The sequence below is a fragment of the Alligator sinensis genome, unplaced genomic scaffold (genome assembly GCF_000455745.1).
Source record: "Alligator sinensis unplaced genomic scaffold, ASM45574v1 scaffold505_1, whole genome shotgun sequence".
Lineage (NCBI taxonomy): Eukaryota > Metazoa > Chordata > Crocodylia > Alligatoridae > Alligator > Alligator sinensis.
The window spans coordinates 2,999,697-3,025,460 of NW_005841940.1; the positions used below are offsets into that span (position 1 = coordinate 2,999,697).

General features: G+C 41.9%; 2 protein-coding genes across 5 annotated transcripts in view; both read right to left on the reverse strand.

The window, feature by feature from the left end:
• Positions 1-2,066, reverse strand: part of LOC106721969 (solute carrier family 2, facilitated glucose transporter member 11-like) — a 19,351-nt gene extending 17,285 nt beyond the window's left edge. For 2 of the 4 annotated variants that reach the window (XM_025199307.1, XM_014518171.2), the window contains exons 1-2: positions 1,950-2,066; positions 1,093-1,191 (exon numbers count right to left, since the gene is read on the reverse strand). In XM_025199307.1, coding sequence (XP_025055092.1) covers positions 1,093-1,191; positions 1,950-1,973 — 123 coding nt within the window. In that variant the 5' untranslated portion in view covers positions 1,974-2,066. The remainder of the gene's footprint in view (positions 1-1,092; positions 1,192-1,949) is intronic. The other 2 variants (XM_025199305.1, XM_025199306.1) reach the window with 2 other exon arrangements.
• Positions 2,067-6,000: 3,934 nt separating this feature from the next.
• The window catches only part of LOC102372710, a 33,734-nt gene continuing 13,970 nt past the window's right edge, over positions 6,001-25,764 (reverse strand). Inside the window, exons 13-23 of the mRNA XM_025199287.1 lie at positions 19,295-19,393; positions 17,479-17,639; positions 16,519-16,643; positions 15,922-16,051; positions 14,193-14,341; positions 13,581-13,768; positions 12,523-12,633; positions 10,257-10,358; positions 9,466-9,541; positions 7,136-7,263; positions 6,001-6,308 (exon numbers count right to left, since the gene is read on the reverse strand). Coding sequence (XP_025055072.1) covers positions 6,105-6,308; positions 7,136-7,263; positions 9,466-9,541; positions 10,257-10,358; positions 12,523-12,633; positions 13,581-13,768; positions 14,193-14,341; positions 15,922-16,051; positions 16,519-16,643; positions 17,479-17,639; positions 19,295-19,393 — 1,473 coding nt within the window. The 3' untranslated portion in view covers positions 6,001-6,104. The remainder of the gene's footprint in view (positions 6,309-7,135; positions 7,264-9,465; positions 9,542-10,256; positions 10,359-12,522; positions 12,634-13,580; positions 13,769-14,192; positions 14,342-15,921; positions 16,052-16,518; positions 16,644-17,478; positions 17,640-19,294; positions 19,394-25,764) is intronic.

Genomic DNA, 25,764 nt, shown 5'->3' on the forward strand with positions numbered 1-25,764 from the left:
ATAAAAAAAAAGGTTCCCAGAGCGGAGCCTATGAACTCCACTTCATCAACCTCCTGGATACTAAAAATCATGGACTAACTATAGACATTGGATTTATGACACATTATAACCTTCCTGACATCTGACTCCCCAGCCCAGCCCAGCCTCTGGCTTCTTTACTTTTCATTCCCTCCAGGAAGAGCACACACCAACTGCTGCAGCTTCCTTAGCCTGACGAAGGGTTTTTGAACCCGAAAGCTTGCTTAATAACTATTCTCCAACCATTTGGGTTGATCTAATAAAAGACATCAGATTCACCCAAGGAACCTTGTCTGCTCATGACTGATTGGTAACTGGTAACGCAGTAGCTTAGCAGCCAGGCCTGCAGTAGTTCCCCCTAAGACAGACACAGACAGTCCCACAAGCACCCATGTCATGAGTTTTGTCTGTCAGCAGGTAGAGGTGCAGGCCCCAGAACCCCCCTGCACCGATCTCCTCGACAGCTGGCAGGCTTCATGGCTTAGCAGGGGCCACCATCCCTGCAGCTGTCACCCCACTGTGTTGTAACACATAGACGTGACACGAGTTTTGCTTTCAAGAATTTGAGTGTAGTTCCCCCCAAACCCCTGCATCGATCTTCTTGAAACTTGGCAGACTTCATGCTCTCAGCAGAGGCTACCACTCCTGCAAATGTCATCCAAATCAGACAAAAAACAACAGCATTATAGATATTTAATTGATTCACCATTATACCCTATGCCCGGATCTCCAAAGTGGCTCCGAAGCTCTTCGAAAGCAGTTTGGAAGCTCCGAACCGCTTTGGAAAGGCTAACGAGGCCAGCGCTTTGATCCAGACATGCTGCTTCAGATGCTGAAGCATCCAAAGCTTCTCTGGATCCGAAGCAGGGTCCAAAGCCTTGCACAGTCCTACTATTTATGTCCAGCCACAGCCTAGCCCTCATTTTTCTTTTCTAGATAGAATGGGAATGGAAGGAGCTGGGAGCACAACGTCAGTAGAAACACTTGGGAGTTTATTTTGAAGAGCATCTTTAGAACCAGGACACATCACTCATGATACTTAAGGAGACCGTGTCTGCATAAGGGCTTTCTTACCACAGAAGGATAGTTGATCATAGAAATCTGAAAACCAATTGTGAAGCATCCACCAATTCCCAACATGAAGATCATTTGGAATAGCTTCTGGTACTGAACCTGTGAAGAACCATTAAACACTGAAGAAGGTTGTGAAAAGATCAAGAAATGTGTAGTCATATGTCATCATCTTTACATTTCCGGAATAATAACTTTTTGCCATTGGCACATATCAGAAAACTTGTCAAAGCATGCAAGATTCCTACTCAAACAAGATCCATCAGACAGACCCCAGAAGAAGGATTTTGTTTCTTTTCTTCACTGGAATATTAGTTGATCAACATGGGGCTTCGCTTTCTAAATCACACTTTACCTCAAGCACAATTTCTATATCAATTTCAAGGGACAGATCAGGGAAGTTCTGTTACTTAATAATAAAATTACTATGTTGCAGGGGAAGCCCAGAGGTACAAATACCTCCTCATTATCACTGTCTAATTCTGTTTTTTCCCTGTCCCTTCTCCTGACCTGGAATCTCCTTCTGGCTGCAGTATGCCTTCCACCTTCTCAATAAAGAGAATTAAGTCAGAGTGTTTCCATGGTGTTTCCATCCAGAAAGTTTGTTACATATCTATTGATGCTTTACTGTTTGAAGCAGAGGAAATGTCTCTGAAAACTTTACTGCTGCTAAACTAGAAGCATCTGTAAGAGCCCCCTGTGGACATCGTTTTGAAAGTGATTAGTGCAAAGGCATAGCAATTTTCTTTGTCTTGATAGCATGGGAAACAGACCCCATTTTAAATGTAATTCTGCCCTTTTCAAAACCTTGATAATATCAGAAGCCATCATCTAATGTACATAAACCTTGTGGTACTCACCAGGTCAGAGAAAAGTCTATCCATCTGATATCAACAGGGTAGCTGTTTCCAGTCACTGATAGATCCCTGCTACATGGAGGAACTCTTGTTTTATGTTTCCTCACTCACACGTGCTACCTAGGTAATCAGAAACTGACATCATGGAACTAAAGTTAATTTTTACTTGATATCGCTTTCATTGAATTACATCCTTTGCAGCAATTGGATGAGGTTTAGAAATGCTGGTTTAAGCATTTCAACAGTTCAACAGGAAAGGAGGTCCCCTTGAGTGGGCACACTTTATAGGATGTGTGTGCTCATTGATTTTGATTTGGGAGAGATGAAAATAGTTTCTACATGAATCATGTTTCAGTTGCTGGAAGAAGAGGTGATTTTCTAATACAAGGAAGTGTTCTTATTTGGTTACTTGTTTTAGAAATAGTGAGTGCGTAATACCATTTGGAATGAGTATACTGGGGCAAAGAATTATAAAGTGCAAGTGAATGAGCCATCTTGCAGTTTAACTATGGTGTTAAGGCTGATGAAGTGTTTTACCAGTCTAATGCCTTTCAGAGACTCAGTCAGCTGCTACTCTTGTAACAGCCTTTGGGCTGAAATACTGTTGTTTCAGCCTGATCATCTTAATTCATCAGAAGAGATCTATCCTAACAAATTGCCAGTCTACAAACCCAGTCGTGTTGCGCTCAGTGGGAGCCTTTTCCAGAAGGCTCAAGTTTGTGAAAGCATTATAGCAATGGGTACTTCTTCACCTAGGATATTAGTGAAGTTCTCAGTTCTTACAGCAGAAATATAAAAATCTTATTATCTCAGGACCTGAGAGGTACATGGCCAAAGGACTTATCTCCCAACATGTCCTCATTTTGTGTAGAAAAGTTACAAATAAATATATTTTTATTTAAAAGATTCTATGTCACTTTAAAAGTCTGGTATAGCATTATTAACATGAAGTGGTTCTAACATGAACTGGAAGATGGGATGGAAAGCACCCTCAGCAAGTGCATGGATGACACCAAGCTGGGGGGAGTAGTAGATATGCTGGAGGGTAGGGCTAGGGTTCAGGGTGACTTAGACAAATTGGAGGATTGGATCAAAAGAAATCTCATGAGGTTCACCAAGGACAAATGCAAAGTCTTGCACTTGGGATGGAACAATTCCATGCACTGCTACAGGGCTGGGATCAACTGGCTAAGCAGTAGCTCTGCAGAAAACCATTTGGGGGTTACAGTGGGTAATAAGCTGGATATGAGTCAACAATATGCACTTGTTGCCAAGAAGGCTAATGGCGTACTGGGCTGCATCAGTAGGAATGTTGCCAGCAAATCAAAGGAAGTGATTACTCCCCATTCTATCAAGGGAAGTGATTATTGAGCACTGGTGAGGCCGTATCTGGAGTACTGTTTTGGGCCCCTCACTACAGAAGGGATGTGAACAAGTTGGAGAGAGTCCAACGGAGGGCAACACAAATGGTGTGGGGGCTGGGGCACATGACTTATGAGGACAGGCTGAGGGAGCTGGGCTTATTTAGTCTGCAGAAGAGAAGACTGAGGGGGGATTTGATAACAGCCTTTAACTACCTGAAGGGTGGTTCCAGAGAGGATGGACCTGGACAGTTCTCAGCGGTGGCAGATGACTGAACAAGGAGCAATGGTTTCCAGCTGCAGCAAGGGAAGTTTAGGTTGGATATTAGGAAAACTTCTCTCACTAGGAGGGTAGTGAAGCACTGGAGTGGGTTACCTACAGAGGTGATGGGATCACCATTCTTGGAGGTTTTTAAGGCCTTGCTTGACAAAGCCTGGGCTGGGATTATCTAGTTGGGGATGGTCCTGCTCTGAGCTGGGGGTTGGACTAGATGACCTCCTGAGGTCCATTCCAACCCAACTTTTCTATGATTCTATATTTAAGTTTGGTGCCTAGGAAACATTTATTTTCTTATAACAATAGCTTTGTTTAGGTGATAGAATAATGCGTGATGTGTCTTATTTCTGGGTTAGATGTCTAGATCCTTGATTGATAGGATGTACCAGAAGCTATTCCAAGTCATCTTCATGTTGAGAATTGATGGTTGCCTCACAATTGTTTTTCAGATTTCTGTGATTAATTATTCTTCTGTGGTGAGAAAACGCATGTCTTTTCTGAAGAAGGACAGGCTTAAAGAGTACCTGAAATCACTAGGAAAACTGGTAATCCAAATTGGATTGAGTGAGTTGTGGAGGTTTACATTTAATTTTGGGACAGAGTAGAATGGGATTGTGCACTTTACTGTATGGGTATGTGAAATACCAATTTAACTTATGGCAAAATATGGGGGCATAATATTTAGGCATCCTATTAGAAGTTACAAATGATGGTTCAGGGCAGGAAAACAGAAAATGTTGTGATAATTGAGCCATCTGCTTATTCACCATAAAGAATGGCATACAGTTTATATTTGTGTGTGTGAGTCAATGTGACTTGAGAAGAGTTTTCTGCAGGAGGCAGTGTTCTAAACTAGCATCTCACTACCTTGTTTTCCAGTGTGCAATTAAAATGTTCTACCATCCCAACTCCTGCTTCTCCTCCTGACCTGTTAACCTTTTATAGTTTCATAGTTTCACAGTAGCTAGGGTCAGGAGGGACCTGAACAGATCATCTAGCCTGACCCCCTGCCACAGGCAGGAATGAATGCTGCGTTCACAAGACCCCAGACAGGTGATCATCCAACCTCCTCTTGAATTTGCCCAAGGTAGGGGCGAGGACCACTTCCCTGGGAAGTTGGTTATGGTGCAGTTCAAGATTTTTTTAGTTTCCCAACACTAGGTTAAGACAAAAAGAATAAGACAGTGGGCACATCTACATGAGATGCTTAAGTGTGCAGTAGCAAAGTTTACTGCAAAGTAAGCAATGAGCTAGCTGCTAGCTGCCTCACTGGCAGATCAGGGCAGGGGGCCGGGACCTGTCCCTCCTCTGCAGCTCTTTCCAAGTCCTCTTCCTCTAATCGGGGAGCTAGGACCAGGAGCTCCCTGCTGCCGTGGCAGGGGGACATTGTCCCAGCCCCAGCAGCAGGCAGCCCACCCCTACCAGGGCCAGGTGACAGCTGTCTCTTGGCCTGGTACTACCTGCCAGCCCCTTGGCTAGCACCCAGGGGGAGCTAGAGCTTTCCCCAGTGGTGGCAGAGGCCCATAGCAGGGCTGCAGAAAGTTTGGTGCTAAGAGCAGCAAATCTGCTGCCTAGTCCCTGCATGTGTAGATGCCTGCTTGGGAGTGCTTAACCTGCAGAAGTTTACTCCTGAGTAAAATGAGCCCAGATCAAATGCATGTGTAGACGTGCCACTAAAACTCAGTTTCCTGTCCAATTCTACTTATAGGGCATGTCCAATTCTACTTATAGGGTGCATCTACATGTGATACTATGTCACCGTTGTGATGTGCTATGGTGACATAGTGTCCACAGGTATCTACATATGACCAGCAACTAATTCACCCTAGTAGCACACTCTCCTGTTGTAGTGTGCCACTACGGCAAAGTAGCCGCTAAAAATAACTGTGCAACAAGCGTACGGCGCAGTATGGGCAGTTACTGCTCCATGCTTTAGTACTTCCAAAAAGAAATACTAAATTGCGATGCAGTAACAACATCGCCATAGGGCAACATGTAGATACACCCATAGTTGCATAGAAAAGAGAGCAGTTGTTAGCAGTAGTGGGCTATTTGCAGTGCTGTATTTTAAGCACATGACCAAAACTTTGAGAGACCTTTTGATATATTTCATCCTCTTCCTCTTAAACCTAGGGAGAGTCATTTGACAGATTAACATACATAGTTTCATGGGCCACTAATTTGAAATGGCTGATAAGAGAAGGAAATGCTGTAAAACCGATGTGTCTCATGATACTTGAATGCTCACACATTCCAGTCCTGGGATAGATCTCTGTTAATCATTAACAAACATCCTTATAGTACAGAGCTGTATTAGGAGGGGAACCATCTGTAAAGATACTGCCTGCATGCATGTAAAGCAAATACAGATATAAAATGGGATTACTTAGAGTAAGAAACAACCTCATTGTGGATTATTATTCAAAGAGATTTTTATTAAATAAGGGTCAAGGTTACCATTAGCTTCTGTTGCGATCTAGAAAGCACCTTTAGCCAATAAAAATGGCCTATTCTGGCTGGTCAGAGCTTGGTGCAGGTATATTCCTTATAGGATTTCCTTCCCACAATCTGCAGAGCATTCTTCCCAAAATGCAATGTGCTGAATTCCTCTGCGATTTCCATGACTGACTTCCCCTTTGTCTCTGGGAGGAACAAGTAGGTTAAGATCCCTGAGGTGGCAAGGACCCCAGCAAAGATGAGGAAGCAGAAGGGACCAAGAGCCTCCTGAAAATGAAAATAAGAGAGAAAAATATGAGCAAATCCCCAAGTGACACTTGCCCTCTTAGGTTCTTGTATGTTGTAGCTTTGCACCCCAGGAATGGGAAAAATGGTGATTCTCAGATTATATGTTTATTTGATTTTTTAAATCTCTAAAACTGTAGAGAACAGTTGTATACCTGGGGGGAGGGGGAGGGCAAGTGGGGAATTAGCCCCAGGTGTTGACTGTGAAGGGGGCACCAGAATGGCTCTCAAAGGAGTCTTTCCCATGACAGGGGCAGCCCTACAATTCCCAGCCATAGGAGTGGGGCAGGTGCAGCCCAGCGCCCAGCAGTGCATCAAGGTGGGGGGGAAGTGAGTGGAATGGCGCTCTCCTGTCTCCTAGAGTCCTTGCCACAGCAGGCACAGCCCTGTGCCCACTAGCATATTTGGTAGGAGAAAGTGAATGGGGCACAAGGAGCAACTCCCAGGGAGTCTGTGGCATGGGGCTGCTGCTACTTAAACTGGCACTGCTACAGCAGCAGCAGCAGCAGCAGTAGAAGCTGCCTTCACTGTGCAAAGAGCCAAGGCAGGGAAGAATTCCCTTCCTCTTACCCCTACTCCCCTGCCCCAGGCGTCAAAGGAGCTTGCCATGCCTCTGTCAGAGGATGTCTGTAAAAGCCAGGTCTTTTGCCCAGCTGACCTCCATAGAGCAGAGTGTTAGAGGTTATTTCAGCACACTGATCACCTACAAGGCATTATGATTTACTAGCAGTTGCCTTGCTACCCAGGTCAACCTTGAAAGCTGGTTTAATTGGGAGCATCAAGAAAGAGACCCAAATTAAATCGCTTACCACAAGAAATGGGAAGATCATCCCAATCACTACAAGGCCAACCCAGCAGATGGTCCCACTAATTACAAGGGCAGATGATCTGGCTGACTGATTGAAGATTTCAATCATGACAGATATGCTTGCTCCAGCTGAAGAGGAAACATGAAAAGGCAATAAGAAATTTCTATGAATTTTATTCCCATAGGAATTTTAGTTACCTTTTTTCCAAAGCAAGAAAATTAAAATTCATAATTTAGGAGCAGTGCTTGGTCAGACAGAGGCCCACAGTGTCACACTCTGTCCCCATTTCCCAACATATGTAGTTCTTGCTTGTATAGGGGGTTAGGACCAAGACAGGTTTCCAGGGTATTCTACACCGTGATGATGGCTGTGATCATTGGCGATGCGTGCACCCCCTGCGATTCGCTGTGCACCCCCTGGAAACACCAGCTGAGAAACTGGAAGTGCCGGTGGAAGTGCACTTCTGGTTTTGCTAGTTTCACTGCTGGGGATAGTTCCGGGCTCGGCGATCGGCAGTGGGGGGACCCCCTACAATCAGCGATCTGGTCCCCCACCCCCAGACTTGGGAGGCACCACTCGCTCATGGCTGTGATTATAAATGTCTGAACAGGAATCGGTGACACACAGTACTAGTATGTGATGCTACTGAGCTTGTAATAACTGAGAGTAGCTTTTAGTCAAGAAACTGGAGCAAGTTTTGGTCCCAGGTGAGGTCCTGTGGAAACATTCTAGCAGCAAGTACAGCAGTGAGCTGGCTCGGGTAGCTCTACTGTAGTTGATTCAGAATTAAATTAAAAAAAGAGAGCTCGAGACGATGCTAAGAGAAAAAGCTTCGCTTGTCATCAGTTAATAATCCTTCATAATCCTTAACGGGTCTGGGATTTCACATGTGAGCTGAGGAAGTTCTAGGGTCCTGTTTCCCTTTCTCATCTTTGCCAAGAACATAGCTACTGATGGGTTTGGGGATAGCCTACCTAATTAGTGCCCATGCTTGCCCAAATCTGAACCTGTGTGAATGTCAAGTTTAAATGAATTAATAAACTTTCTCTCATGTATCCTGAAGGGTTGAACAGAGACAACATTTAATGTACTTAGAGTTTAGTTTTAAATACTTTGCAATATAAATGATTTTCTGTGACATCAGACTTCTGTTGTGATAGAATCATAGGTCATCCTGCCACTGGACTCCCTCCATCTTGATCATCCCTCATAAATTGGGGTTCACCCTTGTTTCCATTCCTGCCTATGGCACTGACCTATGAAGATGTACCATATTTACCCAAAACCAAGACAACTTTGAATTTAAGATGATGCCCCCAATTATTAGATTCCATACATGGAAAATGCAGAGGTTTGTTATAATTTTCCATATATAGAATCTAATTATTAGAGGGTTGTCTTAAATTCTCCCTCCACTGCTGCAGCAGTCAATCAGCAGGGAGGCAATCAGTGGCACAGGGGCAGGTGGCCTGCTCCCTGCTCCTTGCCTTCTGCTACCTGTCCCCCGCAGCCACCTGTGCTACTCCCACAGTGTCTCTGTCCCCTGTCCCCCGCATCACTTCGTCCCCTCTTCTATCTGCCTGCCCCCACTGTGCCTGCCCCCCACAGTGCCTGCCCTCTGCACCTTGTATTCAAATCTGAGAAGAGGGCCCCCCTCCAAATTGAATGGGGGGAAAAAACCTTGTCTTGGTTTCAAGTAAATACAGTACTTACACACATTTCCATTTCCATATATTTATCAATATTAATGTGTTCATACAGAATCATAGAGCGGCAGGGGAAAAGGGACTTCTAAAGGTCATCTAGATCAACCCTTGCTCAGGGCAGATCATCCCTGACTAAACCATCCTAATCAAGTGTTTGTTTAACCTGCTCTTAAAAATGTTTAATAGTGGAGATTCCACAGCCTCTCTAGGTAGACTGTTTCAATGCTTAACCACCCTCGGTAAGAAAGTTCTTCCTAATATCCAACTTATATTTCCCTTGTTGCAATTTAAGACCATTGTTCCATATCCTGTCCCTTGCTACCACAAATAGTTTATCTCTACTCTCTGTATAACTATTCTTCAGGTATTTGAAGACTGTTATCAAGTTATCTGTCAGTCTTCTCTTCTCCAAACTAAATAGTTCTAGTTCTTTCAGCCTGTCCTTGTAAGTCTTGTTTCTCAGGTGTCTAATTATTTTTATAATTCTTTACTGGACTCTAATTTGTCTACATTTTTTCTTGAAATAAGAAGTTCAAAACTGTACACAGTACTTCAGGAGAGGTCTCACCATATATATGGTACAGCCCACAGGTTTTCAGTAATCACCTGTGTTGATGTACTCACCTGGCCCAGTTCCATATGCGACAACGAACAAGAAGATGAAAATTACACTGCAATATGACATCCAGAATACTTGATCCTAGAGGGGAAAGTAAGGAGAGGAAATGCAAATTATTACTGTGGTGCAATAATATACTGGCTATTTTTCTCCATTGGGTTACGAGATTGCTATGGAATTGCTTTACATACTGGGAACCAAATCAAATGTATTAATGGGTGAGTTAGAGGAGAGGTCAGTAGTTATCAGAATAAATGGGTCAGCCATTTTTATTGTTCGAGACAAGGGTAGCAGAAATGTTTGGAAAACTGAAAAGGTGCTTGCCACTGGGAAATGAGATTTTCTGCAGCAAGGATGATGGCTAGGCAAAGTGCCACCGCCATATGGAGGGGGAGAAGAATGCACACAGGTGCTGGGATGCTCAGGGATGGTGACAAGAGCAAGGCAAGATGCATCAATTATAGAAAAGGGTTGATGGGGCTATGTAGCAAGGTACTTGGGGAATGACTAGGTCAGGGTACCTTGTTTATAAGACACTTACTTTGGCTGCTGAAAAGAGTATGAAGCTAATTTAGGAAGAGAAAGCACAGAGATTTTTAATAGAGAGCGCAGAGATAAAGACTTTATGGAAGGTGCCATAAGATTGCATTCACATGAAATTCAGCCCTGCATTGTTGAGAGAACAGAACTAAGGCTGGCTGTGTGATCCCCTGTGGTGACCTAGGTTTAATATGAGAATCACAGAAACTGCAGCTTTTTTAGAATGAGGACTTCTCAGTAGTAGAGGCTTCCTTACCTTCAGCAAGAGAGTTGCTACTAGGAATGTCAGGACCAGTGCCATCAGCCAATAACCACCCCATAACAGCATCCGCCTGCCAAAACGGTCAATGATGGAGCTCTAGGGGACAGAAAAAAGATATCACTGGAAGCAAAGCAAATTCTGAATGAACTTGGCTTTCATACCCTCTTCCTTTTTCCTTCGGTTTTTTTCTCTTAAGCGTCCAGGAATAGGTGTCATTATATGACTTCTCTTAGCTATGTCACCCACCAAGGCACTGTCAAGTGTTAGTTTGATTAATTCCATGGGTGTTATGATGCAGTAGTTAGATTGGACACTGCTATTTGGGGCCAGAAAGGGCAGCTTTTATTTTTTGAATGATTATTCTTTACTTATAGCTCATCTTCCTTGTAAGTAAAATTCTTCCATTTGAATGCATTTCCCTAAGAACCATGAGTATACTAAGTATGTTCTTTGTTGATTGTAGTCGCATCTATTTACTTAGTCTTTTATATGCTGCGTCTGTTTATTACAACATTCATAGCCTGAGAATGGCTTGTGCATCTCTACTATAGAGAGAGAGTTAACTGGATGAACAATTCTAAAATATTCATTGATTCTTCAATGTAAGATGTGTGTGTAAAGCGAATTATCAATTGCCATACATTTTATATGACTAACTCACCTGTGCTAGTTCCTTCTTTGATGTCAGTGGCGGTGGTGGCAGTAGTAGTATGGAGGAGTAATAATGGCCATTGTTGCAAATGGATCCCAAGGATCCAGGCATTGCATCTGGGGCTAAAGATTTGTGGATGCTCTAATTGTCACTGGGTATGTCTACATGTACATTTGATGTGGGAGCAGTTTACTTGCGAGTAAACTACTTGCCCGTAAATGCTCCCGGTTGGCGTCTACACATGTGCTATTATGCAGTAACTGCTCGCAAGTACATTTTCTACTTGCATTTGCAGCTAGCAAATGTATTCATGTGTAGCGAAGTTTACTGTGCAGTAAGCGTGTGCATGTGTAGATGTGCACACGTACTGTGCAGTAAACTGCTACCGCTGCTTTGAGTTGATTGTGTGTGGAATCACACAGCAAATCGGATTGCAGAAAAAAAATGTCTGGCTGTCCATGATCATATTCTGTACTAGTGTGTTGGGATGGGAAAATGTTTTAATAGTTGTTACCTAAAGCTTTTTATAGTCATATCAAATAAGACAAATTTTGGGGTATAATCACAACATGGCCTTACTGGTTACACAAGCATGATCTGCATGATCATAGATATAAATCCTGATTAGAGGTTGAGTTTATACCATGTGCTGATAATTCAGTACGCTGAGGAGCTATATTATTAGACTTCTGTCCTTCAGATGAGCTGTTAAATTGAAGCCCTTTCTGCTAATCACACTTGACTTTATAAAATTAGTCATGAAAGTGGTGATCAGATTTTATTGGCCTCACCAACCTCTGAAACACAGTTACCTCAGAAGTGTAATGTGTAGTTTTATAAGACATAAGAAAAATGTATAATAATAATAATAATACTAATAATGCAGAGCTAAGTAGGGTTTCCCAGTTGCACTTAATTCCAAAGATGGTAGCAATGTGAGTGACCTCTAGCACCATATGGTAAAGTTAGATCAGTACTAATTCTGAATGCCCTCAGCTGAATTGCATCACTTTCTTCAGCACCTCAAGTTTTTCACTAACTATTTTCCATCACCTTCACCTCACTTAATTTGTGAGTTGTCATGAGATTATAATTTAAGGTTGTTGATACTTTCTATACATGACATTTTTATCTTAGAGATTTTCTAGGTACTATACTTTAAAATGCTCCAGACTGCATATGCTAAAAACCATTTTTCAGATGTGTGAGTACACTTTTGAAAATTTGATTAAGAATCAACTATTCCATCCAATTTACCCATCATCAAGACCTATCTTACCACAAAGTGCCATTGCTCCTCTCTGCCTTTGCTGTGTCTACTGTATCTGGTCTTAAGTAACCTAGCAGTTATTTAAACTTAATAATCAAGGGAGCATGATATGAGCTCCAGTTTTAAATAATATAAGCCTGGATGTTTAAGAAAAATCATGGATTGTGAGCTCCCAGAAAATGAGAAATCATCCAGAGGGGCTGGAAATACTGTTTTGCAGAGTTGTGCAGTGATATAGAAAGATTATTCAGTTTACATAGTGAAGTTCCCATTCATTCTAAGAGAAAACTGGGTCTCATCACATTGCATTGTTCCAGCCTCTGCTAGGTATGACTTACACACAGGATCATGGAGAAGAGTTCACAGATCCCCACTCCTAATGATATATATGGAATGAGGTCTTCATCCAGCCTGGCTGTGCGGAACACTTCAAAGGTGTAAAAGTAGATCTGGAAAATGCATTTAGAAAACATTAGAAAATGAAATGCAGTCAAGATATATGAAGTGTCCTTGTGTAGCACTTCTCAGATCTAGATCTTTCACCAGTATTGTGTCACCAGGTGGGCCTTAGTGGGACCCATGAGAGGAAACTGAGGACTTTGGATTCTCTTTGTACAGACAGAAGTGGGGACACCAGTATGACATCTGAAATTCAGGGGTCTTTTGGGGATTAAGGGAAAGGATTTGACAGTCAAGAAAAGGATGGTGTTGAAAGAAGCATCGTGTTAGGAAGACAGAGGGAATAAATAAAGGACCAGGAGGAAGGATCTGGTTGCAGCAGAAGAATGGCATTGGGAGGGAGAGAAGAGAGAGAGGGTATATCAAAATAGCAGTTAGAGTGCAATTTTCAGGGCTTTTCCAAACACAACTGCTAATTCTGTAATGGTTTTACAATTACTCATCAAAAGCCTGAAGAGTTCCTAGACCAGTAGGTGCCACTTCCCTGCAGTAGAAGACTGCAGAGCTGTCTCAAATTACCATCAGTTTTGTCTTTCTTCTGCCTGTGCTGCTGGGGAAAAACCACATGCACAAGCATCAGCACGAGCATGACGTACAGTGAGGTTTATAAAGAGAAACATAGAAGGTTAGACACAATGAGAAGGAGATCCTTGCCAGATGAATCTCCGGCATCAGGCAGAATAAAGAGGAGATGGCAATAAATATCTACTGCTACCTGATATGGGAACATAAGGAAAATTGAAATACAAATCTGGATGAGGCGCTGTTGAGATCCTGGAGTCAGAATGTGAGTATGTATAACGATCTGCCTTTGACAGAGAGCTGTTTGTGGGACTAACGTGGATCAAGGAAAAGTAACCAATAGGAACTGTGGTTTTGTGGCATTCTTAATGCTACCTACTATTAATTCTTAGGTTAGAAAGGAAGAACACTCAACTGCATTCAAACCACAAAGCTGTAGAGTCATTACAAGGAGAAACAGGATATTCATTTGCCAGCGCAGGGATGGTTCTTTTATCAATTCCAGGACGCCCATGGTCTTGGTGCTTTTCAATGCTTCTTTCTCCTTCATCAGGTCATCCATGTCCTCTTGATAGTTCCCCTCACCCCAAAGCTGCTTCATGGCTATTGAAGAGAAGGAGCAAAGCGTGGAAATCCATCAGATGATCCATCCACACACTTTATTTTTCAGACATTTAATGAATTAGTGATCAGATCGTTCATTAATCATTAAATCCATACATTCATCCCTCAGTCACTGAGCGAAGAAGTCAAAGGTTTATTGGTAATGCTCAGACATTGTTATTAGCTGGTGGGTGACTGCTGGATTGCTTGAGTAAAACTAATAATTTAACTGGAGAGCTTCAATAATTTCTGACTGTTGTTTTTTGTCTATACTAAATGGACTCTGCACAAGTATCTCCATTAAGTCCTTGTAATATAGAATTATCAAAAAAGCTTGGGGCTAGATAGTAGGAAACTTGTTTCTATCTAACAGGTCCTTTTCTTCAGTGGTTATCAATATAACAAATCTGAGAGCCAATGTTACCTTTTAAGCAGCCTTCTTTGTCTCCCTTTTGTATCAGAAGATAGGGTGGGGATTCAGGAAAGAATGGCAAAAAAATCAGCTGGAACAATGCCCCAATTCCGCAGGAGGCCAACAACAAGTGCCACAGGGATTCTGTTCCTAAAAGGTCTCTGTAGAAAGCAGATACAATATACTTATGGGATAATAAAAATTAAATTTGATAGGTTGTGTTCTGGAGCAAGGACTAAAACTACAAAAACAATGTATAACTGAAAATGGGGAAAATATGTTGAAATAAAAGAGGGTATTTGTACAAGTAGAAAGAAAAATAGTTAAGTAACTTAGTTCTATAGTATGTTCTGAGTTTTTCCATTGTTTAAAAGGTGGTGACAGTGGGGCGCGGGGAATTTGTTAAATACAGTAGCTATCTGAACCAAAGCTGAAATTTACACTAAGCTGTCAAGAAAGGACGAATCTTCTCTAAAATGGTTATATGCAAGAACTTAATATTAAATGCTATAAATTCTTTTTGAAATGATAGAGAAACTGACACAAGACAGAGAGACTGACGCTGTATAAACAGACAATGGAAAGAAGGGGATGAAAAGAGCTAGTATCTCTACTGCTTCATTTGTAGATAATATATGTATGCTACAATAAGGATGGTTAGTATTAGGATGTTAGCCTAATATGCGGGGGAGCAAATTTCCCTGGCCTGCTCCACCACTGACTTCCTATGGCCCCCTCTACACATGCAGATAAAAGCGCAATTAGATCTAATGCGTGATCCATACAATCGCACCTCTTGTCGTGCCACATGTGCATGGCAGGAGGTGTGATTGTGAGACAGCACTTTAGATACAATCATGCCTTATTGCTATTGCAGGGGGATCCTGGTAGATGGGGCTGAGCAGCCCCTCTGTTTTGGGGGCTCTGGGTCCTGGCTGCATGTGAGGCGCAGCTGCAGCTGAGAGTCCCCTCAACAGTGGGACTCTGCATGGTGTAGCTGGGACCAAGAGCCCTGTGTGGGTTGTGGGTTTCAGGCATCCCTGAGCCTTGGGGATCATGGCAGCTGCGATCCCCAGTGGGGTTTCATGTTTGTCAAGGTGCGCCCCTGAGGCTGGGAGCCCTGTCAGCTAATGGGGCTCCCACCTGCTAAGGAGATCCTGCTACACATGCAAATTAAACCTGGCTAGCAACCGGCTGTAAAGTTAGCACACATTTTCGAGGTCTAACTTTATACCTGGTTGAAGCTTTTTAGCATGTGATAGCTTGTTGGTAACTACAATTAACTGGTTAACTGTGAAATACCTGTGATGTGTAGAGGGCACCTATGTGACCATGTCACTTAGCTTCATATGTGCCTCAGGTCTCCATAGGCAAAATGGGACTTACACAACTTCCCTGACTCACAAAGGTATGAGTATAAGGGTGCATCTATACATCGCCGTATGGTGATGTTGCTACTTCCGAAAGGAAGTACTAAAAGTATGGGTGGTTACTGTGCTGTGCTCCTGGTGCATGGTTAGATTTCACCACTATGTCACTGTAGCAGCGTGCTATACCCAGGGAGTGTGCCACTATAGCGATGTAGCTGACGATCATATATGTAGACACACGTGATCACTATGTCACCGTAGCATGCCATACAGCGATGTAGCCCGTTGCTACATCACCATAGGACAACATGTAGACACTTCCTAAATGCATTAAACATTGTAAGACACTCTAAAACTATGGTGATAGATACCTTAGTCCCATAATTTGCCCTAAGGCTTTTCCTAGTGTAAAAAACACTGGGGGAAGAGTGTTTGCAAATCCACGCAGCTTCTTGGGTGAAATTTCTCCTGCGTACTGGATGTGTACATTCAAACATACTCCTGGAATGGGAAGTAAAAATTGGACAGGTTTATTTATAGAAAATGAAATTCTCATTTTTCAAATCATGTTTTGCTAAAGGGTAGTGCACTCCTCCTCTTTCTGTTCCATAAGTACCTTCTACGATAAGTAGCCAAACAGAAAAATTATTGGTATATCTTATCCAAAAACAACAAAGACATTTAACAAATGATTATTCCCATCTCCAACATTTTTTCAGCTGAGATCTTATGTGTAGGATGATTTGCTACAGTTTATTATTATATAATCCCTCCCCAGCTAGTCCACTATAGGTTTGGGCAGCTTGCTGCTCCTGATATTAGGTGAGTTAGACTTCACCTTTTCCCTACTCCTTCTTGCTCTGTTTGGTGTGCCATGCACTACAAGAAACTCCCAGAGGAAGTAGTCCCTATGGTATCACAAGAGAATTCCCATTAACTTGTCTACGTAGAGTAGTGTGAGGTCTTACCTGCACTCAGGCCATAGAGAGCACGTCCAATCAGAATCATCTCAAAAGACTTAGCTGGCTTACTGAAACCCACGTGTAATGCAGCTACTATTATAAGCAGACAGTTGAACAATAGACATTTCTTTCTGCAAGAGCAAATTAAATACAGACATGGATCAGGTTTTCCCCAGAGTGCCTCCTTTTAATGATTGTCCTCGTGTTAATGGCTGCCATTAAATCTAGCACTTGAAGGGCACATCAGTTCCAGTTAGATAGGGACATGATTGATACCAAGGTGGTGTAAGTTAAACCAGACCTGTCTTTTCCCTGCCACCACATGTGTGGGGGCACTGTCCTGAAGCTAATGCGGTTTCCTGACATGTTAAAGGCTGGAGGAATTAGACTTCATCGTTTCCTTCTTGGGATTTCATAGCCTATTGAGCATATACTCCAAAATTTAAAGAAAAGAAACAATAAAGCTCAGCTTTATAAAGAGCTGTGGTAAGTAGCCACATCAGACAAGAGAGAATTACAACTCCTTTCTCCCTTCCTCATCTTCAAAGGCAGGAGTAGTAAATTATCCCAAAGTGGCTTTTGCTTCATTTCTCTGAAGCCCAGACTGTATTCACAGAAGCATGAACTTGAAAGGTTCTTAAAACATACCCAAACAATTAAAAACTAAAACTTTTTTTTTTTAAGGCAATCTATCACAATTGTTTACAAAAAAATAGAGAGCTATATGTTGTATTAAAAAACATGAAGAAAGCAGTAGGTAAACAGCAATGATTGTATATTTTTATCAGTCTATTTTAATATATTTTATATTTTAACATTTATATTATTATATGCTGCTATTTTCACTAGCTAGGTACATGAACAATGCCCACATTCACTATTCACTGTATTAGCTATTTTTTTTTTGTTAAGTTTGCTCCCTTGTTACAATTCCTGATTAGCAAGCTGTTCAGAAAAAATACATACTTTCCATATTTTTCAGACAGGTATCCGATACACAGACACCCTACCAGTCCCCCTACACAGTAGATAGACACAATGAGGGACCACAGCAATGTGAGGGACTCCTGATGGAGGGGAGAACTGTATCGTTCCAGCCAGGTTTCATTGATAAACCTCTTCATGTGCTGGGAAGGAAAAGGGGATTTTCATTACTCCAATGCATAACTCACATCATTCTTTACTATCTATAAAGTTGGTTTTTTAAATTATTTCAACTGGTAGTTATTAGTTAAAGAAGGACAAAAGGGGAGTCCTTTGCAAAGTCAGATTTAAGATAAGCCCTAACCTCCATAGACACAAGTCTTATTATTACCAAGCTGTGTTTTGTACAATCCACTTCAAATTGATGTTTATTAATTTTATAGCTGTAGTGCAGTTAAAAAACAGTGCAAGAAATGTTTATTATTTTTTACTGCACCATTATGATTGTATTATAAAAACTGGAGACAAATTGCATGTAAGCTTTTCTAGCAAATTCTTCCAGTCCACCACAATCTTGAGAAGAAAATTAATTCATTAATATTATTATTCCAGTCTAGGGCTTCTTTCTTAAGCAAAGACTGCTGAAAATTGGGCTACTTTTTCATAGATTTATTATGCAATAATCAAATAATCTTCACACCTCAACTAATTTCACCATTTAGTCTACTAAAACATAGCGTGTACAACACTGGGCATGTCTACATGAGACCTTTTGAGTGCAGTAGACTATTTCTACTGTGCATTAGTGCAGCGGTCAAAACCTGTGCTAATACACAGTAGATTTAGTCTACTGCACATTAACATCACAAAGGGTGTATCTACACATGCCAATTTAAGGCACATTAGCTATTTTTAAGGCACATTAAGGGTGTGGGTCTACACATGTGCACCCTTAACGCTCATTAAAAATAGTGGTGTTAGGCTATTTGCACCTAAATTTGATACCTGCAAAAGCAGATATCAAATTTAGGTGTGAATAGGTAAACTGCCTTAATGCACGTGTAGATGTGTTAAGGCGCATTAATGCTGTGTATGTTGACAGATTTGGGACTAACTTTAGTCTCAAGTTGGTCCGCTCACTGCATTAATGCACCTTAGTGTGTGCACGTGTAGACACACCCCAAAAACCTGTTCATTTGTGCTAGTGCACAGTAGTGCTGATTATGGTGGATTAAATTAGTTCCTGTCATTACAGGTACTAAACTTAATGTGCTTTAATTATAGTGCATTAATGAGTGTGTAGATGTGCCCACTATGAATTTCCATTCAAGTATTGGGCCTTTTATGAATTCCTTTATTATGTAAATGTTCTTGAGTGTAGGTAACAAGTACAAAGGGAGGAAAGCCAAATAACAGGTTAGAGATAAACATCCATTATTTTCAATGCTTATACTTTAGGGAGGACTCTGTCTGCACCAGTTTTATAAGTTGCATAAAACCCTTATGATCTAGTCCAAAGAGGATGACTGCAGGGACTTAAAAATGGTTCACAATGAAGAAAGTATTAGCACCAAACTCCTCTCCTTGAGTCCTTCAGTTCAGCACTAGACCAAACAGAGAATAATAATCATATTCCAACAACCTCTACCCTTTGGTTAGGCTACTGGAATGCCATGAATGATATGAAATTGTATCCTTTACATGGATTCTTATCTTACTCTTTCCTATTGGAGAGGATTAAGTGGAGGAGCTGGGAATAGTTTAAATAAAAATACTTTTTCTTAGAGCTGCCTTTGGGCAAAACACAGCTCCATGGAGATCCAACCCCAGAGCTGTCTTTGTTTAAAGGTTTGCTTACCATGGAAGGGTAGTTGATCACAGAAATCTGAAAACCACATAAGAGGTTTCCTCCAATTCCCAGAACAAAGAACATTTGAAATAGCCTCTGGTACTGGACCTGTCAAAAGATGATAAAACATGTTTGCGGACCATGAGAATGGCATGTTCCTCAGGTCCATGTATCCACATCCTTTCTTGTTAATGAAGGGTTAAGATTGCTTAGGAATATTTTACGTCCCTTCTGAATTTTGAGTGCAGCAAAACTCAAACTTTGAGGAAACTTGGGAATGAAGAGTTAAGATGCACACCCATCCGTGCTTTCAAGAGCTAATCAAAATTATTGGCAAGCTCTACAGCTGCATTCACGGAACTAAGTGTAACTGCACTGACTGGCACCATGAGTAGATGGAGCAGCTTGGCAGAGCTGTGCTTATGATATGAAGTAACCTGGGAAGGCCATGCCCCAGAGAAGGGAGTGAGATCTTCTGTTTGATTACCTGTTATCAAAAAGAGAACTCCATTATGCCTTATTTCACTCTCCCATGTGCTGGTTGTATCAGGAATGGAACACAGGGAGTTGTCAGTAGTTAGATGAGAGGTAAGTGATCTGTGTTGTTTATGATTGGTAAGTGAAAGTATAATGTTTATAGCATCCATAACATTCATAGATTCCATCCAGGAAGAGCACACACCAACTGCTGAAGCTTCCTTAGCTTGACGAAGGGTTTTTGAACCTGAAAGCTTGCTTAATGACTATTCTCCAACCATTTGGGTTGGTCTAATAAAAAATATCAAATTCACCCAAGGAACCTTGTCTGCCTATGTTCATAACATTACATGTATAAGGGTAAGAGAGGTTTTTCAGTTTAGCGGGGATGGTATTTTTTTCAGAAGTGGGCTAAACATTTGTTGGGCAGGTGCAGAAAGTCTTTTTACTGCCTTTTTGCTACAGTCCTCACTAAACAGGTTAATTTTGATCAAATGACTAATACAATTAGGAATAATGGTAAAGGGTCAGGAACTTAGGCTAGAATACAATAGGAACAGATTAAAGGCTACTTAGAAAAGTTAGATGCCTTCAAATCATGTGGGCCTAACGAACTTTACTCTAAATTACCTAGTAAATTGGCAAAGCAATGTCAGAGCCATTGGCAAGTATCTTGGAGAACCATGGAGAATGGGTGAGGTTTCAGAACACTGGAAGAGGCAATCATAGTATCTTAGATTCATAGATTGTAAGGGGCTGGAAGGGACCTTGTAGATCATGGGGTCCAGCCCCCCAGCATGAGGCAGGAAAAGACAACTGGGGTCAAGTGACCCCAGCAAGGTGACTGTCTTGTCTCCTTTTGAAGATTTCCAGGGTAGGTGACTGCACCATCACCGGAGGGAGTTTATTCCACAGTCTGAACTTTGGATTGTGAAACAGTTTTTCCTGGAATTGAGCCTGAAGCGGCCTTCCAGGAGTTTGTATCCATTGCTCCTGGTCTTCCCCAGGGGTGCCCTGGTGAACAGCTGTTCACCGAGTTCTTGATGTACTCCCCTGATGTAGCAGTAAGCCTCTACCAAGTCCCCTCTCAGCCTTCTCTTCTGTAGTCTGAAGATGCCCAAGTCCCTCAGCCTCTCCTCGTATGGCTTGTCTTGCAAGTCCCTGATCATATGGGTGGCTCTTCTCTGGACCCTCTCAAGTTTTTCCATGTCCTAGTTAAAGTGTGGTGCCCAGAACTGGACGCAGTACTCCAGCTGTGGTCTCACCAGTGTGGAGTACAGTGAGAGTATCACTTCCTTAGTTTTGCATGTGATGCAACAGTTAATGCATGCCAGCATGTTGTTTGCCCTGCTGGCCACAGCATCACACTGCCGGCTCACGTTCATGCGATGGTCGATCGCTACCCCTAGGTCCCTTTTGGCTGTGGGGCAAGTCAAATTGTCGTGGCTGAACCTGTAGATATGTTGGGGATTGTTTGCCCCCAGACCTTACACTTCTGAGTGTTGAACTTCGTCTGGTTCTGGTTCACCTAACTCTCCAACCTGTCCAGGTCTGCCTGTATCTTCAACCTATCTTCTGGCATGGCCACACTCCCCCATAACTTGGCGTCATCTTCAAACTTGGCCAGAGAGCTTTTCACCCCCACATCCAAATCATTGATAAAGATGTTGACCTACGGACCCCTGAGGGACACCACTGGCCACTTCTTGCCAGGATGACGCAGATCCATTCATGAGAACTCTCTGGGTTCTCATCTGTTTTTAAAAGAGGAAAAAAGAGACCTTAAGGAATTACTGACATAACTTCAGTTCCTAGAAAGGCACTATCAGGAATAAACAATCTGTAAGCACCTAGAAGATGATGAGGTGGTCAGGAACAGCCAATGTGAATTTGCCAGGAAATTCATGTTAAACCAAGCTAATTTCCTTCTATGACAGAAACAGGCCTTGTGGATAGGAGAAAAACAGTAGAGGTGATATACCTGGACTTGAATAAAGTTTTTCCTCTTGACATTCTCTTAAACAAACTAGAGAAATATGGTTTAGAATAAACTACTGTTGGAAGCATAATCTGAAAGAAATTGGGTGAAATTCTGTCACCTCTTTTGTCCTCTCTGATTGCTGCAGCCATTTCCACGTATTTTATTTTAATTTAAAAAATGATTTGAGTATGTTCTCAATATTCTGCTTTATGCAGATTACATTTCCACAGTATAAGAAATGTCCAAGCAGGAACAGAGTCTGTTTAGATGCATTTTCTGAAGAATGCCACAAAGAGTTGGATTCACTTAGCATTGGACTGATTCAACAATTAATTCATGTCTCCTTAAGCTTCCCACTTCGCATGAAAATTGGCAGGCAAAGTCTATAAAGTCAACTGAATGTCCAAGGCAACTTAGTTCATTAATTCATGACTGCGTATAAAGCCTGGCTCTTTCTTGAATACTAAGTTCAATTTTGTTCCCCAAAGGCACAGTAGGCAATATGGATTAGGTAAGGTGCATGCTAACCAGTTAAGATTTAAGCTTTTTGATTGGTAGAAGTTGCCAACAGTAAAAAAAAATAAAAATCTGTCTTTTAGGAGGCTGTGTCTAAAGAACTCCTTCTTTTAATGACACCAAATTTGACAAATTAACCCATCCTGCTATCCAAAGTTCAGTGCAACCCAAATAAGCAGGGGAGTTTTAGAATATTTAGAAATGTCAACCTTTAAAGAGAACGGGGCTCTCGGCCTTCACTGTAATAAACATAGCACTCTGCTATAATGCTTTTCAAGCTGCAATTTTACACAGCAGTTTGGCGTCCATCTTACAGGGCCTGTTTTTACGTGCCTTCCCACATAGTCATTCTCTCATACCTCTATTGCTTACAACTCAGTGTATCTCTAGTACATTTTTGAAGGTATTGCCTTCCTAATAGTCCCTCAAAGAAGTTCAGCATGCCGTTACAGTCCCATTGTGTTGTATCTGTTCTTCTGCGTTTTTAACTCAGCTTCCAGCTATTCCTGGAAGTTTCTCATCAGGATCAACTCATCCTTATTAAATGCACCCTTCCCTATTACTGTTAAAGAAATAATGCCCTCAAAACCATTTTCTTCCTCTGTTCAACTTCACCAGAAAAAAATGTCTCATTCCCACCTTGTATGGTTTACCTATTTTAAAGTGTGTTCACTGTAATTGTACAGTCGGCTCCCTAGCACCGGCATTAGTAGCTAGGGTGGGGGTTTCCCTCTTATTACTTTCTAATATGATGAAAAAGCTGGATACTCACCAGGTTTGAGAAGAAACTTGCCATTTCTTGTTGAAAACTTGACTGAACCTAGAATCCCTTTCAAGTCTGTGAAATAAGTAATCTGGTTTCTATACTTTTTAACTAAGCATGGAATTTAGGTAAAACAGAACTGACATCCTGGGACTGGAGTTAAATATTTACTTCCTAGCTTTTCAGTGAATTATATTATTTTTCAACCATTGGACAGAATTCAGTACAGCTTAATATTTCAAAAAATACGTATGTCAAACACTCTGCCATGCAAACGACAACATGGCCTTGCTGACTAATGGAGGAGTCAGTGTCATGTATATATATTCCTTCTCTAAAATGAAAGCATCCATGCAACATATTCCCCAGAAAAATAAGAGTGTAAAAATCACAGCCTGTACCCCAGCACAGGAAAGCAAGTCTATAATAGCAAACCACTGTGTTCATATTAAGGAGAGGAAAAAGGGTTAATCAAAGAAACAGATTTCATTTTCAGACTTTGAAAATGTTTTATGTGGCTCTCCAAAGTGAGAATACACATAATAGTATGATCTGGATATAGTCTTTTCCTTTGGCCATATTATTAGTGGATATAACAAGTAACATTAACACTCATCTAAGCTGCCTCCAGAGATTAACTATCTTTGGGGTTTTCCTGAAAGAGGTCCCTCTGTCAGAAAAGCACCATAGCCTCTCATCACATACTGAACTTAGAGCTAGCAGGACCAACCTGAGGGAATCAGCAAAATAACAAAAACCAAAACCAAAACAGAAACCCTGCATTCAGTGCATTAGGCACCTTACAATGAAGTAAATCAGGGTCACAGAACCCTGCTTTCCTGTGCTGGTTCATAGGACCCGACACACTATTTGTGGGCAGTTGCAAGTTAACTAGGTAAATATGGGTTGAAAACCATAGCTGTGTTCCCTTAGCACAGGCTATGTGTACTGAGTTATACCTTGACCTCTTCACCATCTGATCTCACATCACTAATCCATCTTGATTATATATGACTAAATGTTTTGCTGCCATATAGCATGCTAATACCTTGAAAACTGAGCTTTTCATCTTTCTGCCCATACCTTTCCCACTCCTGCAGTTCTTTGTTTTGTGACTACTCCATCATCCTTAGCACCAACCAGGAATGAAATCTCCGTGTTTTATTTAACCCCTTTCTGTCTTTTCCCTTACATCAAATAATTTTTCAGATTTTCTCTCTTCCTCTTTTACAGAAGCCCCAAAATAAATGTTTCCTATCTGTTCATACTACAGAACTCCCTGTTCTCATATTTGTGTTTCCTTGCTTTATCACAGCCTTTTTCTTTCAGGCATCTACCTATCTCATCTTTTCCTCCTTTCATTCATACAAAGTACTGTTTTCTAAATAAATTTCCTCATCTGCTACTCTGTTTTACTTCCCTTGCTGATTTTCATGCATTGCTTTGCTTTTACCTTTTGTATCAAGTTTGGACTTCAAATCTCACTAAGGCTCTGCACAGATCCACCTTCTCTCCATCTCTGCTATCATTTTCTCTTCCTTTCCACACTATTGTCCATTTTCATCCTAGGTCTCATGCCTAAATATCTCATTTGTATCTTCTCCCACATTACCCCTCCCCATACTTTAATGTTTACATGGGGAAGAGAGTAGGGATGTGCGAAGCTTCAGTCCCTGATTCGATTCAGTGGACATTTGGCTTGATTCGGTGGCCAAATCTCCAAATCTGAATCAAACCAGAGGACCCTTTAACTCTCCGAATCCAATCGGAACCCTCCAAATTGATTCGGAGAGATTTGGAAAGATTCAGAAATTTGGACATGGACACATCTTTAAATGTTTTTTTCTACGTCCCCCTCGGTAGCAGGGGTTTGCGAGTGCTGTGATGCTGGGGCACATGGAGTGTCCCAAAGAAGCATGGGGGGCTCCCCAGCGCACTTGACAGCAGACCCAGAAGTAGACCAGAAGCATTTCCGATCCATTTCCGGGTACACTGGGGAGTACGCTGGGAGCCCCCCCGTGCTCCACATCTTTAAATGTTTTTTTCTACGTCCCCCTCGGTAGCAGGGGTTTGCGAGTGCTGTGATGCTGGGGCACATGGAGTGTCCCAAAGAAGCATGGGGGGCTCCCCAGCGCACTTGACAGCAGACCCAGAAGTAGACCAGAAGCATTTCCGATCCATTTCCGGGTACACTGGGGAGTACGCTGGGAGCCCCCCCGTGCTCCTCTGGGGCGGGGTGTGGGGAGGCCTCTCTTGCACGCTCCCTGGCAGACCCAGAAGTAGAGTGGAAGTACTTCTGGTCCACTTCTGGGTTCGCTGCTGAGCGTGTGGAGGGCCCCCCATCCCACATTCCTGTGGGATGCTCCATGTGCCCCAGCATCACAGCATTCACAAGCTGCACTGCTACCTCGAGGTATGTAGAAAAAACTTTTAAAACTGTGTCTATGTCCAAATCTCTGATTCTCCGAATCAGCATCCAATCTTCAGATTCAGATTCGGCTGAATTGAATCAGGGACAGCGATCCGAATCAATGAATCGAATCACTGTCCCAGATCCAGGCCAAATCTGAATCCGAATTGAATAGGGCCCACTTTGCACACCTGTAAAAGACAGCAACCCTATCATGATGATAAATGTATCTTCCTAAGAAGGAAAAAAGGGCTGGATGTATCCTGCTAGTGTTTAACCTGTTGCTAGAAAGATGATTGTTACAAAACTGATGCTGAGATCAGTAACTGTCA